The sequence below is a fragment of the Erigeron canadensis genome, chromosome 6 (assembly GCF_010389155.1).
Source record: "Erigeron canadensis isolate Cc75 chromosome 6, C_canadensis_v1, whole genome shotgun sequence".
NCBI classification, from domain to species: Eukaryota; Viridiplantae; Streptophyta; class Magnoliopsida; order Asterales; family Asteraceae; genus Erigeron; species Erigeron canadensis.
Window position 1 is genome coordinate 33,891,890 of NC_057766.1, and position 17,629 is coordinate 33,909,518.

Genomic DNA, 17,629 nt, shown 5'->3' on the forward strand with positions numbered 1-17,629 from the left:
GGACAATATCATGAATATGATAATCTAATTATTAGAATTTGAATGTTTTGTAAAACTTAAATCATGATAAACACAAAAACTTAAATCATAAAAATAAAAGTTAAAGCCGAAAAGCCGAAAATGATGATAAAGGGCAAGTAGAAACTTTAAAACATGATGATCCATAATCTTGGATAATAGTTATAATACTGAGTAGCTTTTATCTTTCTTTCTTTAATGGTCAAAGATTTATTAAATATAAAAGTTTAACAATTAATTTATGTATGTATCTACAATAATCTAATACAACCACAAAAAGACTACTAATCCTATGATGATATAAAAAAACAAGAATAACAAAAAAGGAAAATAATAATTTCTTTAAAGAAAATTTGGTAATAATTTTTTAAAACTATAACAATGAAATGTGTATAGTTCACTTTCTTTTAATTTTGTTAGTCATAACATTAATAATAAAAGGGCAAACGAAGATGTTTTAAGATAATAAATCAATATATAAAAAAAATAATGTTAGATGTAACCTTAACGTGCATACAATTTTTTGTACAATTCATATTAAAAGTTTATTTTTTTAAATTTTTGATAAGTATATAACTATTTAATACATTTTAACTGGATCTTTAAGAGATGTATTTACCAAGACCAATTTAGGATTCACTGTAGAAAATCAATACTGGAGTACTATTTTTTGGATTTTACATAAATATCTTATCCACTTTTTATGATAATAATGCATTGAAATTTAGTTTGTCTTTGTTGAATATCACCAGTAAACGGTGCTAATGCTAATAATTGAATTTATATTAAAAAAAAGCCATCATTATTAAATTTCAGCAGTACAAATACCACCCCTCATCCCACCATCATTATTCATTGTCCATAATAATCAACGGCTCAAACTCTCTCAATTAATTCCAAACCCCACCATTCAACGACTTCCACGTGTCCCCACCCCGGGGCCCCACAACAGCCATCGTACACGGACCTCTAAACTCTCTCCAAATTAAATTTCATAAAACCATTTCAATTCCAATCACCAAAACGGAAAAAAAAAACAAAACTAAAACTAAAATCATCCTCCCGAGAAGCAAAGAAAAAAATATATAAAATATAATTTTGTGTATCTCTGAATCATTATATACAACAGTTTATACGTTTTCTATCTGTAAGTACGATTTCATTTTATTTATATTAGGTCATTAATTTATTAATTAATTGATCCTTAGGTGTTGAAATTGATCGATTTTTTTTTTTATTTGTAATTATTTGCAGATCTCGAGCTGTGTTTACATACATAAATATTTTACAGGTATGTATTTTTTGAATTATTTTCTGTATATATGTATATATATAATGTGATTTATGTGGATAGATGAGAAATTTGAGCTTAAATTTTGCTTTTCATTGTTGTTAGTATATATAGATGATATATGTATATGTTTGAAAAGTTAAGAAGAGATTGTTAAGCTGTGGAAGCTCGGTTGCATATTTATGAAGAAATGATGTAATTTTAGAAGATTTAGTTGAAACTTATGGAGAGTTTATAGATCATGATCTGTTTTCTTTTTCTGATGCTTAAAATTAATTGTAAGATATGTAGATAGTAATTTGCAAGTCCGCGAATTTTGGTAGTTAACGGGTAGATTTTAGGAGGAAACATAAATAGTGTAGATACAAAACATGGCAGGGCAAGCGATAGAAAGGATGGTCCCTCGCATGTTCGCAATGATTAGGAAGTGGGTGTGATCGACATTAGGTTTCTGTTTCCTAGTATATAGAAATTGGTTGAGCTCGGCTGCTAGGGTTCTGCCGCTGTTTATTTCTATGTATGGAATAAATTTTGTCAAGAAACGTGCTTTTTTTTTAAACGGCAAGAAATGTGCTTTTTAGATATATGAATAGGTTATGAGATCCCCTAGGTAGCTGGATGTATTGTGTAGGGGTTGGTGCTGGTGATTTTTATACACCTTGTGCATTGTTAATTTGTTATGCTTGTATTCTTTTGAAATGAGGCTCTTGGTAAAATGGCGGTAAAGAAAATCAACAACAAAAGAGAGTAGCTGAGCTGTCTAGTGGTCGTGGAGATCGTAGTTGTATTGTAAAATTGCATATTTCCACTATCAGACCTAGTGGAATCTTCTAAGATGCCCTAAATGACGCCATATTTCGTTAAAGAAAAGGGTTAAATTTGTGACGGATGACTATTTAAGCCACACTGAATTCGTTTTGGAGTGCAGGGTGTAGTTGTTGGTAGCTTCCTGATACTGTGAACTGTGATGAGCGTTGGGAAAAAAAGCAGTTGTAAATTTCGGTTACCTTGGGAGCAAAACATTTTATGCCACCAAAGCATGGAGGCACTTGATTAGTAAAACTAGACGTGATTGTATCAGTTCTCAGTAAAAAGCAAAGATCCCAAGAGATCTTCAGATGCTTCCTTGGTTTTAAAAATCGCGCTTAAAGCGCGATTAAGTGCTAGGCGGCAATAAAAGCGTCCCTGAGCGCCTTAGGTGACAATAAGCGTCCCTGTACATAAAGCGCACGCTTTAAGCGATTTTCTCTGAATCGCCAAGTACAAAAGTGCTCGCTTTTGGTACAAAAACGTTCTTTGCTCTTTTTTTCTTACTTTTTTAATATATCATGAAGTTTAAGCTTCTTTAATTTGTACATAAAGCTTTTTATGTTGTACATAAAAATTGTTTATAAGTTAAATTATATATATCTTTCAGTTATCCAAATTTTAGATGTGTAAATATTAACTTTGTAGTATATATTACGTATAAATAATAAATAAACTTATATTTAAACCGTGCCTCTCGTTTACAAAACTCTCACCACTTTCCCGCAGCGATTAGCGCTTCAGAAATGGACCCTATCGCTTTTGTGCGCTTAGCGCCTTTTAAAACCAAGGATGCTTCCACTTAGGGTGTATACTAGAGTTATACTTTCTGGTTCCCTAAATCTGTATAATAACTTTCTTTTTTTAAACATGCCCAATTGTGTATGTCTTTAAGAAGTACCACTTTCTTTCCATAGTGCTCAAGATGCTACCCATACTAAAATTTGTTTTAGATACTATGGATTACATTTTTTGGGTCTCATGAGAAATTCATTTATGAAGGTTCAAGTTGATGGTGTGCCATCAACATCCTGGCTGAGATGCTACTGGCAGCAACCATGAAAGTTTTGCCTATGGTTAATTGTTCATTTTGCATCTCCCTTTAGCCAACCACTTTAACATTTTTTCTCATTATGTTTTTTTGATGTAGACTTTGATACCTTTTGTCCAACTACTCCATGGAGCCCATGCAAAGTGCCATCTCCACGTGACAGCTAATGAGATGCCTAGAACCACTTTTCATGAATCTAAGTTGTCACGTAGTGGTCATCAAGCATGGTGTCCTGAAATTGATCTATTTTGAAATGTTCCAAAACAAGAAACTGTAACAGTAAGTATAAGTGTATGTTTCAAGTGTATTAGAATGAAAGATTAAATTTAGATTATCATTGGTCACTACTAAAATCTGTGATGCAACAATCTAAATATTAGCAAAAATAAGTGTAGTAATTGATCTTATTGCATGTTTGTATAAGTTTCTTGGATTGTATTGTTTTCAGTATTTTCAAGGCCATTTTATATTCTTGTAGGGCACCAATATGTGACGCATCATATAATTGGCACTTCGTGTCTCACTTAATGTCTGTTGATTGGCAAATTTTGATCCATGCTTATGAATAATAAGGATATTTATCATATGAACATATAGAGTGTCGTTGTGAATTCAATGGTATCTGACGTCTTTTGGTATACAGATAAAGTTATAACATGAGTGCTGCTTAAGTGGTATCAGATACGTCTTTTCAACTCGGCCCCCACAATATGGCTTCTGGTGGAATGGCTCCATTGACAGTTGAAAAAGTTGATGGTGATTCAATGTTTGTTGACAAACTGCCCGAGGAAATTAATGAAATGAAAATCAGAGATGACAAAGTGGAAAAGGTTGCTTCCATTATCTTCATCATTAAATATTTAATTTATGCTGTCTTATGTTTGTTGGTTGTATCTCTACTACAGTTTTCACATAAATCTTGTCACTTGTAGGAAATGGAGGCAACTGTGGTGGATGGAAATGGCACTGAGACTGGTCACATTATTGTTACTACCATTGGAGGTAGAAACGGTCAACCTAAACAGGTAACTGTCCTTCACTTTTAGTTGTCAAACTTTCAATGCTTTCTGATGTTTGGTTCAGTTATAACATGTTTATCTTATATTTCAGACAATAAGTTATATGGCAGAACGTGTCGTTGGCCAGGGTTCTTTTGGAATTGTGTTTCAGGTAATACTTTCAACAAAAGCTATGTGTTGTCATGATTGGTACTCTGTGATCTAGTGGAATGGTTGTTCACCCATCAAAACTTGACTTGTGCAGGCTAAATGTTTAGAAACCGGAGAAGCTGTTGCAATTAAGAAAGTGCTGCAAGATAAACGATATAAGAATCGTGAATTGCAGACAATGAGACTTCTTGATCATCCCAATGTCGTTTCACTTAAACACTGCTTCTTTTCAACTACAGACAAAGATGAGCTTTATCTCAATCTGGTCTTAGAATATGTGCCAGAGACAGCTTATCGTGTGGCAAGACATTATAGTAAAGCAAATCAAAGGATGCCAATGATTTATGTCAAGTTATACACTTATCAGGTATTTCCCTTTCATCTGAAATGTTGTTTATTGTCATAGTATTTTCATGAAGCTTTGCCGATGTTTTTCTTTCCCATAAACTTTGTAATTTCCTTTTATTCATACTATCAATTATTCTGATACTCTGGTTTCCTGCAGATATTCAGAGCTCTTGCATATATTCATGCAATTGGTGTTTGTCACCGAGACATCAAGCCTCAAAATCTTCTGGTGTGCATTTAAAATTCTTTTACCAACGACAACACACACACAAACAGATAACTCCTGTAAGTTTATAAGTAAAATCATTAATGTGAGCAATCTGCCTTGCAGGTCAATCCTCATACTCATCAGCTCAAACTATGTGACTTTGGAAGCGCAAAAGCTCTGGTATAATGTTTGTTTGGTCATTTTCCAATGTTTTTCTACGTGTTGTTATTATCTGTTAATCTCTTTATAACTTGTCGGTACAAAAAGTTGCAAAAAGTTCTTGATATAATTTTTTGTTGTCTGCATACAACAGGTGAAAGGCGAACCAAATATATCCTACATCTGCTCGCGTTATTACCGTGCACCTGAACTTATCTTTGGGGCAACTGAATACACAACAGCAATTGACGTTTGGTCAGTCGGTTGCGTCCTTGCTGAATTGCTTCTTGGACAGGTTCTTGGCAACAACCTTATCTTTTCTTAAGCTTTTAAATATGTTGTATTGTGGACTTTGTGTTCTCTTACAGTTTTATTTGTGTCTTTTCGTGCTCTCAGCCTCTGTTCCCAGGTGAGAGCGGAGTTGATCAACTTGTAGAGATCATTAAGGTAAGTCTAGCAAGCAAGTAAACCGAAACCTTTGTTCCAAGTTTTATTTGTTTGCCTTTTAGTCATTTATAATTGCTGTAGGTCCTCGGTACACCAACCCGTGAGGAAATTAAATGCATGAATCCAAACTACACAGAATTTAAGTTCCCACAAATCAAAGCTCACCCTTGGCACAAAGTGAGGACTTCTCTTTTTAATGTCAACCTGCAATTTCTTTTGTACATTGCGTGTAACTTTATTGACATATATGTCATATTTAGATTTTTCACAAGCGGACTCCCCCAGAAGCTGTAGATCTTGTTTCAAGACTCCTCCAATATTCTCCTAATTTGAGATGCACTGCTGTAAGTGTTTCTGACCTTTTCTCCCCTTCGATTTTACTCTGTCCTTAAGCAGTAGACCCTTTTACTTATGAATGGATCCATTACGGTTATGTTTATATCTAGCAGGGTCAGACAGGTAAAAACATATCACATGGGCCAAATGTGTCCAACAATGCCCATGGTATTTTTTTAAATTATAAACCCTCTAAATCATTTTGTAAAAAAGTTAGTTTACCTTACCTAACTAAATTTAACACATGCTTTCTACCTATACCGAAGTTTGTCTATTTTGATCATTTACCCAACTCAAACTCTTTGCCACCTCTATCTTCAAGGGTCATATATTGTGTCTTTTACTAAATGGGTAGAAATACTGAAATAGTTTAGTAGATATGTTCTAAGATATTCCCTTTAAATTGTTACGTACTCATGTTATAGTTTTAGGAAAAAGTATTACTCTGTCAAAAGTCTGAATGTCCAATAACTTTTTTAATAATTGCATAGTAAGTCTGGTGACTAAACAAGTAATTAGATGAAAATCTATGGAAATGCTTAGAAAATGAAGGTATGCATAACTTACCACACCAGTAATCTATTTTGAACAGTTGGAGGCATGTATCCACCCGTTCTTCAATGAACTTCGTGATCCTAACACTCGTCTACCAAATGGGCGTCCCTTGCCACCCCTCTTTAATTTCAAGCCTCAAGGTTAGATACTTTCCTATTTCATGCGTGATTATGCTTTTCATTAGAATATCTCTCAAACAATTTGGCTAATGGTACATTGACACTTGACAGAGCTAAAAGGGGCATCTTTGGAACTTCTGGCTAAACTGATACCAGAACATGCTCGGAAGCAGTGTCCCTTCCTTGGGTTTTAAGTCATTGAAAATGTTATCTGTTAAATTATTGTGTAACATGTTTATCTTTGGATGCTTATTTATTAGCTTTTGTTGAACTACTTTGCCCTGACATTTTCCGCACACTTGACACCAGGGCTCTATGCATATGGTGGTGAAAAGTGAAACTTATGTAGCCTTCTATGGTATTGTTGTTTTCTGATATATGAAAAAAGTTGGTTGTGGTTGCTTAATTTCATTCTCAGTTAAAGGATACAAATGTTGGAATTACTATCCGGTTTACAAGCTCTGTGGGTGACTTTTCGTCACTTAAGAAACACGATTATTGATGTTCATTTTTGCAATGTTTGTCAAAAGTCAACATTTTCTTGTCTCTGCAGTGTTGCATTGAGAGTTGAATATGTGCGTACTCCTAAGTCCTAACCTGGGTGGCAAAATAGGTGATAGGATAATAGACTATACGAGTTGGAGTAAAAATGGGTAAATGTTAATAGTGGCGGTTATAACCGGATGACTGCGGTTATAACCGGATGACTTGAGTTAGATTATTCATACAACAATTTGTCTAACTTTCTAATAATATTTGAATCATGACTCTTAGCCTTTTATTTAAGAGTTAAGATGTCTTTAACTTAACTAGTATAGTTAGATATTAACAATTTTAGAGTATTCGAATCCAATTTTCAAATGTATGAATATAGAAGGCATCAAGGAATATGCTTACAAAGGTGTATGTTACTAAATAAGAGTAACTTCCACTTTAGAACAATAGATTTAGACTATTCATTTTCATATTATACTAAAGACAATATAATCATTTGTCATACTTAAAAAATATACGAGAAAGATAATATGATCAAGAACATGATAAATGGGTACTTCATGTGTGTCTTCCTCACACATATGTAGTCTCTTCAAGGATAATATATTTCTATTAAAAAAAAAAGACACACATGTGTAGTCTCTTCAAGGATAATATATTTCTATTAAAAAAAAAAGAATGAAAAGACACTATAATTTTTTCATTTCTCTCTCTTTGTCTTTATTTTTTTTTTCTATCTCGTTGTATTTTAAAAATTTCCCGGAATTATAACACCTGTTGGAGTGAATCACACGTCTCAAGCTCGGAAATAAAAAACATTAATAAAATTAAAAATTATCATGTCCATCGTTATGCGCAAGAAATTTTCTATCTTTATTCAAAAAGAATCAAATATATACTACTGGTAGAACTCCGTACATAAATTCAAGTTTACATTTCCATTTTCCTTGTAAAAAACAAATATAAAAAGCTCGTGGGTTGGGGCAGACCATACCTCACTACTTGTCACATACAATCGTGTCGCCATTCTCCCTTTATAAACACACGCACACACCTATAACACGTATATAAAAATAAAAAATAATAATAAAAACATTTTCAGCTCACTTCGATCGTTCATATTTCTCCTCTCCGGCGAGGCGCCTTTTCCTCTCCACCACCTTCATCCATTTCTACGGAGAGGAAACCCACATTTTTATCTTCCATTCTGCCCCTTTTTATTGACCTAAAAATCATCCCGCATTTCAACCCGTACAAATTTCTAGGTAACCATTTTATTTTATTTCCTTTTTTGTTAATTTAGGGTTTTTATTTCCATTTTTCCTCAAACATCCAGATTTTTTTTCTTCTTTTGTTTTTTGCTTATTAAACCCTAGCTTAAGTTTTAGACAAATGTTTAGTTGCTAACATTTTTTATTTATAAAATGTGACATAATATCTCTGGTATAGCTTTTAGTACTCTTGATTTTGTTATAGTTTAACACTTTGTCTATTTGCATGTGGAAAAGTTTTTATCTTTTTACTATATTTTTTTTTACTTATATATAAATGTAGCTATACAAATATAAATATATATGGGTTTACTTTCTTTAATACTGTCATCAAACTATTTTCCTCCAAGTAAGTCACTAAAAGATTGTCTTTAAGTCAATAAATGTTTTTTAAAACCATTTGATTTATATATAAAAATGTATCTTTATACATAAAGGCATAAAGCTGATGTTTTTCTTTATTTAACATCTATATAATGGCTTAAAATGAAAAAGTACCTAGTAGTATAGATAGTAATATATTTATGTTGTCGTTTAAGCCTTTACGGAGTACTTATTTATTGTTTAGTTTGTAAAATGCTGCAAGTTAAACTAGCTCTGTTTGGGTTAGTTAAATGGGAATTTGTCTTTGTGTAGTGTATTTGATATAATGGCAGCTGCTGCAACTTCTGTTGGTCCTCGTTATGCGCCGCCGGATCCGACCCTTCCTAAACCATGGAAAGGTTTGGTTGATGGTAGAACTGGGAATCTTTACTTTTGGAATCCAGTGACTAATGTTACTCAGTATCAGAGGCCTGCAGGCCCTAAGGATCCTGATCCGCCACAAGAGGATTCTACGGTTCCTGTAAGTTCCACTGTTTCTTCTGAACAATGCCGTGATGATGGCAAGGCTGGTGATGTCGTTGTACATGAAAAAAACGGCAATGCTAGTGAATCAAACTTTTCTTCTGATACTACAGATCAAGAGGTTTGTGTTTTACGTGTTACTTTTTTTCTATTACAGAGTAAACTATCTTACATTCGTTAAGTCATATATATTTGTTTTTTCTTTCTTTGTATTGTATTTTTTTTTTAATTTCAATGCTGGTGGTTTAGGGATGCACTTTTTGTTTTGGTATCTTTCATTTGCATTTGTCATCGGTTTGAGATTGGTGGATAGGTGGAATATTAATCTTTAACTTGATTATATGTTTATAGTTATAAGTTTCTCATATGGTCGGGCTTACTTTTGTATATGGCGTGAGGAACACACCCACACATCAGCTAGGAAGCAATTTATTTTATATATATTATTTGATTGGCCAGTTTCCTGCTTTAGACTTGTGGCGCTGTCTCACCGTGCAGTTTTATCAGGCTAAAAGAGAATATGTTGTATCATGTTGTATGTGGGTTAATATTCAAAAGCAGAGGAAGGCTCCCAGTTTGAGTCCGTAATTGTTAGAAAAATAGATTGAATGAGTAATTACCTGTTGTTAGATATGTCTTGCTAAATAAAAGTTGATTAAATCTGTAGTTAGTAAAACCTCCTCATTACAGTGAAATAAGTGAAGTTTCTTCAAATCTCATATGCTAATATGTTATGCATTTTTTTTTATAATTTTTCGTCTTCTTGACACCCCATGCTATTGTTTTAGATAAGCTTATTGTTTGCTCTATTGTTATGTTAGCCTACAAAAACCGAGTCTGATCATGACAATGATGCCCCAAAAGAGACGGCTACTTTTGGACAAGGAGGAGCTCCTGCTCAGACTCGTGTGTCTTCAGTTGGAAGTGGTTTATCTCCAGATGCCTATCGCCGGCAGCATGAGATTACTGTATCGGTAAGTATTGAAGAGTACATATTGGATTTTTTTCTGGTAAAATTTTTGGCGATGTAGCTAATTTGAACAGATTTTCTTAAAAACACTGGGACACTACTTTTACATGACTTGGATAGTTGACATAACTGTAGTAAATGAGCATGCCAATTATTGATTTATCAATATGTGGTAGATGGTGTAAAACATAAAGCATGGCTTTCTCTTTGTTTTGTTTTCATGTTGCTAATTTATGGTCTTGCATTTTCAGGGAACCAATGTGCCCCCACCTTTTACATCATTTGAAGATACCGGTTTCCCTTCTGAGTTACTTAGAGAGGTATTACCTGTTTGAGGATTGAATGTATACATTTTGAGTACTCTTATGCAGTGGACCAACTTTGAAAAAATGGCTTTCTGAATCATCCATTGTTGTGGTGGGAACTTTCGATGGTGTTGATTCAGTTTGCCACTTGGGCCTACTGAAGAAGATTCCGTCTGTAATCCCCAAAAAAACCAAATCAAAATTTATGAGGATGATAATTTTGCTTTTACAGGTACTTAAGGCTGGCTTTTCTGCGCCGACTCCCATTCAAGCACAGTCATGGCCTATTGCTCTCCAGAGTCGGGACATAGTAGCAGTTGCCAAAACGGGCTCTGGAAAGACCTTGGGTTACCTAATTCCTGGATTTATTCATCTTAAACGAACCCGCAAAAATCCTCAGTTGAGTCCAACTGTTTTGGTTCTTTCACCCACTAGAGAATTGGCCACGCAGATTCAAGATGAAGCTATCAAGTTTGGAAAGTCGTCAAGGATATCTTGCACGGTATATATTATTTAAGGATATGCTTTGATCGAGTTAGATTTTCTGCTGATATTAACTCTTAATTGCCATCTATTTGCAGTGTTTATATGGTGGAGCACCAAAGGGTCCTCAACTAAGCGAGCTGGCCCGTGGCACAGACATTGTGGTTGCTACTCCTGGGCGTTTGAATGATATTCTTGAAATGAGAAAGGTTAGTCTAAGTGAGGTTACTTATTTGGTTTTGGATGAGGCGGACAGAATGCTGGACATGGGATTTGAACCTCAAATAAGGAAGATAGTGAATGCAGTTCCAGCACGTCGCCAGACTCTTATGTACACTGCTACTTGGCCAAAAGAAGTCCGCAAAATTGCAGCTGATTTATTAGTTAACCCGGTTCAAGTCAACATTGGAAATATTGATGAGCTTGTTGCCAACAAAAACATTACACAGGTATGATCTTTAAACGGGAGTTTGGCTGGAGGAGTTTGGTTGTATGGTATGGATTTGATAAACCTTTTATAACTATTGAAATTCCGCCCTGTTATCAAATATACGCAAATAGTGATTCTTGATTGTAAACTAAAACCACCTCAAGTTTGCTACATTGCTACCTTCACCATTGAAAGATCAGCCCTTTTTTTGTGCTATCATTGGAGGGTACTACTATATGTGGTGATATGTTTTTGTGCTCATTTGCAGCATGTTGAAGTTCTGACTTACATGGAGAAACACCGACGGCTGGAGCAGATTATAAGATCTCAACAACCAGGATCAAAGATAATTATATTTTGTTCAACTAAAAAGATGTGTGATCAGCTAGCTCGTAATTTGACCCGCCAGTTTGGTGCTGCTGCTATTCATGGAGACAAATCTCAGGGTGAAAGAGATCATGTGCTGAGTGAGTTTCGTTCAGGCAAATGTCCCGTGCTTGTAGCAACTGATGTTGCTGCTCGTGGACTAGATGTCAAAGATATCAGGTTTGTGATGGCTTCACTTCTCTTAAATGCGATTTTTTGTTAGGGTTTTAATGTTTATGTTCAATTATCAAAGGGTGGTGGTGAATTATGATTTCCCAACGGGAGTGGAGGATTATGTACACCGTATTGGAAGAACTGGGAGGGCAGGTGCTACAGGAGAGGCTTATACATTTTTTGGCGATCAAGATGCGAAACATGCGTCAGATCTGGTGAAAGTTTTGGAAGGAGCAGATCAGCGTATCCCGAACGAACTTCGTGACATGGCTTCACGTGGTGGTGGAATGGGAGGTAGATCTAGATGGCGGAGCTCTGATGGTGGTTCTAGTTTTGGTGGTCGTGATGGAGGAGGCCGTGGTTCAAGCTATGGTGGAAGAAGTAGTAGCTTTGGAAACCGTGACAGGTATTATAAAAATATTCAGTATTTTTTTCACTCTTCTGATTGTTGCAATTTTTAAAAAAACATCCTTTATGAAATACTATTACACATAGATTAAACTAAATCTTTGTTGCAGTGATAGAGATTCAGGTGGTGGCTACCAGGCTAAGAGCTTTCATGAAAGCATGGCAAGTGCTCGGGAGAGTAGTCCCCCCAAGAATGGTGGGTCTGGATGGGGCAATGATCGCGCCCGTAGCCGGAGCCCGGAGAGGTTTGACAATGGTCCACCACGCAGCTTTCACCAGCTAATGATGGAGCGTGGCCGAACTTAGTAATCATGCCAAGTCACTGTTTAATATCCCACAGAAAGAATATGGTGTGTTTAAGTGGGATGTTGGCAGTTAATCTTATTTGTGGTGAACGTGAAAATGTAATCCAGGGTAGATCTGTCTATTTTGTGTTCTATTATGGAATTTGCAAAAGAGAATGACAATGTGCTGACTCACTTAGATGTGTCCAAGCTATATGTTCATTTTGGGAGCTTCTAACATAGGAGGGATTGTTTTTGTTATTTTTGAATGACTTATGTGTAAAGCTATGCATGCATTACTTTGATATATGCAATATTAAGGTCGTTTCCTCCATTCTGATGTGTGTATTCACTGTTTATATTCTTCAATCTTGTAGAAAGTACATTGGCTTCTTTTATCGTTTCAGTTTGTTGAAATTGCATTTGGTTTGTGGCAAGACTAAGTTTACCTCTACCTATAAGCCTCCAAACTTGCACTAGCCTGGTTGGGTTCTATTTGATGTGATTTCGTCGTTATTTATCTCTAGGTGCTCATGCAAATCTGTGATTACTTTGCAGTTTGCACGCTTCAATGCATTTAAGCTTAGAGTTTGATTTAGGGCAATGATACCTTAGAGTTTTATTTAGGGCATTACCTGCTTGAACTACACTTGAGTATGACAAGTCCAGAGTATCGTGAGTTGAAAAAAATATCAACATATACTCCACTAATATCACTATTATTAATGCCAATTCAGATTCATAATGTAAAGATGGTTTTATTACTGTTGCACCAGATAAATATGAATCTTTTTCTAGTTCTTTTTGGTTCATCTTTGTGCATTCTACTGAATCCCAGGCGTGTTATTAATCTAAATCATAGAATTTTCTTCATTAACACAATGTAGAAGATAGGAGTACCGTTGTGTATACACGCAGATCATGTTACTTCTTTAATTAACCTTTAAGGTGGTTGACTCCTAGTTCTTTATAAACCTTTCTACTTTATGGTGTACAAATGCCTGTTTTCGCTCCAAACAAAGAGCAACCAAAATAGGAAAATTGAGGATGTGAACTTCCAATCCATATTCACAATTAATGTTTCCATGGAAAACTGAGTTGCACAACTATTATGCTTGTAGCATGAATCAGTCAATCAATCAATCAGTCTTCGGCTTTGACTTTATCCGCTTTACTCTTGAATACATGAAGACTCCAGCGAGGGCCAAACCAGTTCCTGAAATTCAAATGACCCAGTTCCATAAGGTTTTCACTCTAGAATATTAACGGAGTAACAAATTGGATAAGCCTCTTATAAAATTCAGTTTACCAAGTGAGTTGACGGGTGAAACTGGTGTCTGGAAGAAGATAACAGACGACACAATGACTACAACTCGCTTCACACAGTTCCCCACAGCATGTGTCACTGGTGATACCATATGCAGTATCATATACGAAACCTGTCAGTCCAAGACACATTGCTATGATCAAATTATCATAAGAGTACAAAACACTACTACACATTATCTCAATATAAGTTTTGTCATAATTGGTTTATTTGTAAAGCTTCTGTATATTTTGGTAAAAAGTTGAATAATGTGCAAGTTTCTACCTGTTGATAACTATGGAAGCAGAAGCCAGCTAGGACAAATCTCACACATAGCTCCTTTACATTTATACCTTGACTTGCCTGAGAAAAAAGGTTACAAGATACCATGCATTTAAGATGCAAAAAGCAGTTAAAAAATATGCTAGTTGAAACAATTTTTCGTTATGACTATACTCACAGCGAACTGCATGTATTTCGGAGTAAGCTTTAAGCCTTCTAATAAGATTGCACAAGGTACCAACATGATAAAACAGAGGATTGTCATAACCGAGAAGAGATTGATATTGTCCAGAGCTTCCTGCCCAGGTTAATTTTCTGATTGATTAGTATAATGATCCAAATCGTCATCATATTGCGCAAATTTAGAACAGTGGTAATCGTGTTGGTAAATTGCAAAGTACCTCTTTCCTGACCATGAACTTTTTGCTAAGTACGTTACGCGATTGGTTAGTGACATTAGAAGCCATTGCACTGCCAAAACCGATCCTGTATATGTTCAAAACATCATTACTGATCACATTTCATTTTCAAGTCTGATTGTTTTTCATTCAACTTGACTTGTAAAGGTTTGGTTTTGTACCAGTTAAATGAAGCCTCTGTGAAGGATGCCAGTGCCACACCGCCAACAATGGGTACAAGAGATGACACAACCCACAATGACGGTCTCTATCCACATACACATGCATGCATATATCACAAAGAAGAATCAGAAGCAATCCTATCAGAAATGCCAATTGAAATGAATCGTGATTTATGACTATGAACTAGCTACCTCAGAAAGTAGCAGGGCAGAGAATAGAACTGTGAAAAAAGGCTCCATGGCTTTGATCGTGTGAGTGAAGGATACCGCAACTCTTCCTAGACTTATATTCGTCAAAAGGTTTCCCAATGTATGTGCCACTGCCAACATGAGGACAGGTACAATCTGACATATATACAAGCATTTGAACGTCGGCTACATATATAGATATATCAAGCATTTATAACATGATAGAACCGTATCACAACTAATTACCTGTGACTTATAAAGCTTTGGTCTTGGATGAAGTTTAAATGCCCACATAATCAAAATCATGATAGTACCACACCCGAACTGAAATGTTGTAACCGTCGTTGGGTATGGGAAAACCTTGAGAACCTGTAGGAAATAAACTTTGATCTTTATCTTTACAATGTAGTTCCTGGTAATATTTGTGCAGACATTTGATATAGATATCTAACCTTAAAAGAAATGTAATTACCATTTCTGCATTTAATTAATCAATTTGTCCTATATGCATGAAGACCAAAGTTATAGCTCCCATGTGGTCAAAATTGTAACACTCCTACTCACAGTCCCGCCAAACCCAACCCCTATGGCCCTACCTCTACGCAACTTGTACCAACATAAAGTAAACCTTGTACTACTATATATGTGAATGACAAGACTAGCTAGCTATTGTGAACATATCATTTTCTCTCATAACGTAAAAGATATGTGACAATACGAGACAATGTATTAACATCCGACCGGTTTAAGCGGATTTTTTATGTATGGCTGGTTCTTTAGCTAAACCGATACTGTGTTGAACCCGACACTTTTCTAGTTTATCCTGTTGAACCGGTCCTCTAAATTTTGTTGTTTTTTTAAAATTATAACTATATAGGATATATGTACAATTTAATGTTATTTCTTAAGTGGCTAATGTGGTCACTTGTCAAACTAAAAATAAGTTGTACATATTACTAGATAAACAGCCAAACAGGGAACCATAAAACTACTAATATATCAAACTAGCTAATTAGCCCGGGTTCAACCCGGGTACTTTTAATAAAACTTTTGTTAATATATACTTGATCTTTGTGTAATTCGAATAGACTTGATAATGATTAATGGGTTATCGTTATCACCTCTACGAGACTAACCGTCTTTTATATTTTGAAAAAAAAGATATATATAAATATAAACATTAGAAAGATAAATTTAAAAAATTTAAGGTTAAAAATAAATGAGAAATATTAAAAAAAAAAAAAAATTTAAAATACAAAACATTTCATGATGTCATGATTTTATAAAAGGCAAATAAAAATGAATGATGAATTGACGTTTTTTTTTTTAAAAAATAGTTTATGTAAACAATCTTGTTTTATTAATATATAAGAGAAGAGATATGGTTGTGATTCATATAACGCGGTGACATTTAATCATCTAAATCAATTTAAAATTTTACATGATTGTATCATGCGGGATTTAATAATTCACATAATTGTATGGTGTGATTAGGTATTGTACAATACCTAATCGATATACATCTACTACTATATGTTGTTACATATTAATATATATATATATTACATGTATATTATTTGTATTGACGTAGGCTATAGTACTCGAGGCGAACACCATGCGAGTGGGGGTGGTACTGGCTGGACCTCCTCAACTTGCCCAACATGTGTAAATTATATATATTACTCGTAAATATATTGTGTATGCCTAAATATAATAATCGTGTAAAGATTATTTCTTATAGAATATGTGTGACAATATGATACATAGACATAGTGATCACTTTTCGCTATTGGCTATCGTTGTTTTGTATATATCTAACGTTTTAATTAGACAAGTAGCTATATATATATGCAACTAATTAATCTAGTTAAGCTAATTTAAAGAAGGAAATTAGGAAATGTGACCAATAATCAAACCTGCTTGTTGAAGATGTTGAAGTAGATGTTCAATAGGTACCATACTCCAAACATTATTGCTAGTTGTAAAGTCCGGCCAATTTTGGCCGGACTCGTTGAATCGTCAGAGCTTTCTGCGGGAACAGACGCAGCAGCCCTGACAACCACCTCCAAATCATTGTGAATTTGCTTTGAAAACAAAAAAGGACCATTCAAGATCGAGTTATAAGAGCGAAAAGAGTAGAGCCCTGAAGTAGTAAAACTTGTGGTGCTTCTATAGTTGTTGTTACACGATGATAAGACGGCTGATGAAGATGAACAACAACACTGCAAAAGTGGTATGATTTTCGGTATGTTATTTCGATGAACATGTTTAAGAAAGTTTGGATTTAGAGTTGAACTAGAAAGAGCCAATGCACAGCTCTCCATTGGTGTATTTTTTGTGCAAGGGAAAATGGAGATTTTGATATTGTGTATTTGTGGGCTGGAAAGGCTGCTATTGATTGTGGTTATAGTTTGCATGGATATAAATCCAACAATATTATTTGATAGTAGTGGGGACATATATATATATATAGAGAGAGAGTCAGAGAGAGAGAGAGAGATATACTCCTATACTTTTCATAATAATGTAAAATTTTCGTAAATGCACCACAGTCATCTATAGTCAAAAAAGAAAGAAGCTTCACTCTTTGAATTTTCAAAACTAGAAAGTACCACTAGCTTATTAAAATGATCCCTTTTAATCGATGTTCTATTTACGGACTTCCCCATAAATGTCTATCTTCCCAATTTGTTTTTCTTCCTAAATATATACATCTCTTTTCAAAAATCTGA

At 34.7% G+C, this 17,629-nt stretch overlaps 3 protein-coding genes across 3 annotated transcripts; 2 read left to right on the forward strand and 1 right to left on the reverse strand.

The window, feature by feature from the left end:
• Positions 1 to 1,030: 1,030 nt before the first annotated feature.
• LOC122602611 (shaggy-related protein kinase epsilon) lies at positions 1,031 to 6,914 on the forward strand. Its single transcript, XM_043775212.1, has 14 exons — positions 1,031 to 1,165; positions 1,273 to 1,309; positions 3,811 to 3,997; positions 4,100 to 4,192; positions 4,278 to 4,337; positions 4,431 to 4,703; positions 4,842 to 4,913; positions 5,016 to 5,072; positions 5,206 to 5,346; positions 5,448 to 5,498; positions 5,580 to 5,675; positions 5,759 to 5,842; positions 6,427 to 6,529; positions 6,620 to 6,914. Exons 3-14 carry the CDS (start codon positions 3,878 to 3,880, stop codon positions 6,700 to 6,702), a joined length of 1,233 nt encoding a protein of 410 aa, XP_043631147.1. The 5' UTR covers positions 1,031 to 1,165; positions 1,273 to 1,309; positions 3,811 to 3,877; the 3' UTR covers positions 6,703 to 6,914.
• Positions 6,915 to 8,035: 1,121 nt separating this feature from the next.
• Positions 8,036 to 12,874, forward strand: LOC122605905 (ATP-dependent RNA helicase-like protein DB10). Its single transcript, XM_043778865.1, has 9 exons — positions 8,036 to 8,268; positions 8,911 to 9,241; positions 9,942 to 10,094; positions 10,342 to 10,410; positions 10,628 to 10,897; positions 10,977 to 11,327; positions 11,577 to 11,854; positions 11,928 to 12,254; positions 12,367 to 12,874. Exons 2-9 carry the CDS (start codon positions 8,924 to 8,926, stop codon positions 12,560 to 12,562), a joined length of 1,962 nt encoding a protein of 653 aa, XP_043634800.1. The 5' UTR covers positions 8,036 to 8,268; positions 8,911 to 8,923; the 3' UTR covers positions 12,563 to 12,874.
• Positions 12,875 to 13,449: 575 nt separating this feature from the next.
• On the reverse strand, positions 13,450 to 17,305 carry LOC122605907 (phosphoenolpyruvate/phosphate translocator 2, chloroplastic-like). Its single transcript, XM_043778866.1, has 9 exons — positions 16,814 to 17,305; positions 15,144 to 15,266; positions 14,901 to 15,053; positions 14,709 to 14,794; positions 14,530 to 14,614; positions 14,307 to 14,426; positions 14,132 to 14,209; positions 13,850 to 13,979; positions 13,450 to 13,756 (listed from the first exon to the last, which is right to left on the reverse strand). Exons 1-9 carry the CDS (start codon positions 17,219 to 17,221, stop codon positions 13,680 to 13,682), a joined length of 1,260 nt encoding a protein of 419 aa, XP_043634801.1. The 5' UTR covers positions 17,222 to 17,305; the 3' UTR covers positions 13,450 to 13,679.
• Between the last annotated feature and the right edge of the window lie 324 nt (positions 17,306 to 17,629).

Excerpts from the sequence above, each read along its gene's own strand:
- LOC122602611 (XM_043775212.1), top strand. The coding sequence starts at position 3,878 with ATGGCTTCTGGTGGAATGGCTCCATTGACAGTTGAAAAAGTTGATGGT. Across the intron at positions 4,193-4,277 it reads GAAACGGTCAACCTAAACAG|ACAATAAGTTATATGGCAGA; the intron begins GTAACTGTCCTT and ends CTTATATTTCAG. Across the intron at positions 5,499-5,579 it reads AACTTGTAGAGATCATTAAG|GTCCTCGGTACACCAACCCG; the intron begins GTAAGTCTAGCA and ends TAATTGCTGTAG.
- LOC122605905 (XM_043778865.1), top strand. The coding sequence starts at position 8,924 with ATGGCAGCTGCTGCAACTTCTGTTGGTCCTCGTTATGCGCCGCCGGAT. Across the intron at positions 9,242-9,941 it reads CTGATACTACAGATCAAGAG|CCTACAAAAACCGAGTCTGA; the intron begins GTTTGTGTTTTA and ends TTGTTATGTTAG. Across the intron at positions 10,411-10,627 it reads CTTCTGAGTTACTTAGAGAG|GTACTTAAGGCTGGCTTTTC; the intron begins GTATTACCTGTT and ends TTGCTTTTACAG.
- LOC122605907 (XM_043778866.1), bottom strand. The coding sequence starts at position 17,221 with ATGGAGAGCTGTGCATTGGCTCTTTCTAGTTCAACTCTAAATCCAAAC. Across the intron at positions 14,615-14,708 it reads ACAGAGGCTTCATTTAACTG|GATCGGTTTTGGCAGTGCAA; the intron begins GTACAAAACCAA and ends GAACATATACAG. Across the intron at positions 13,980-14,131 it reads GCTTCCATAGTTATCAACAG|GTTTCGTATATGATACTGCA; the intron begins GTAGAAACTTGC and ends TTGGACTGACAG.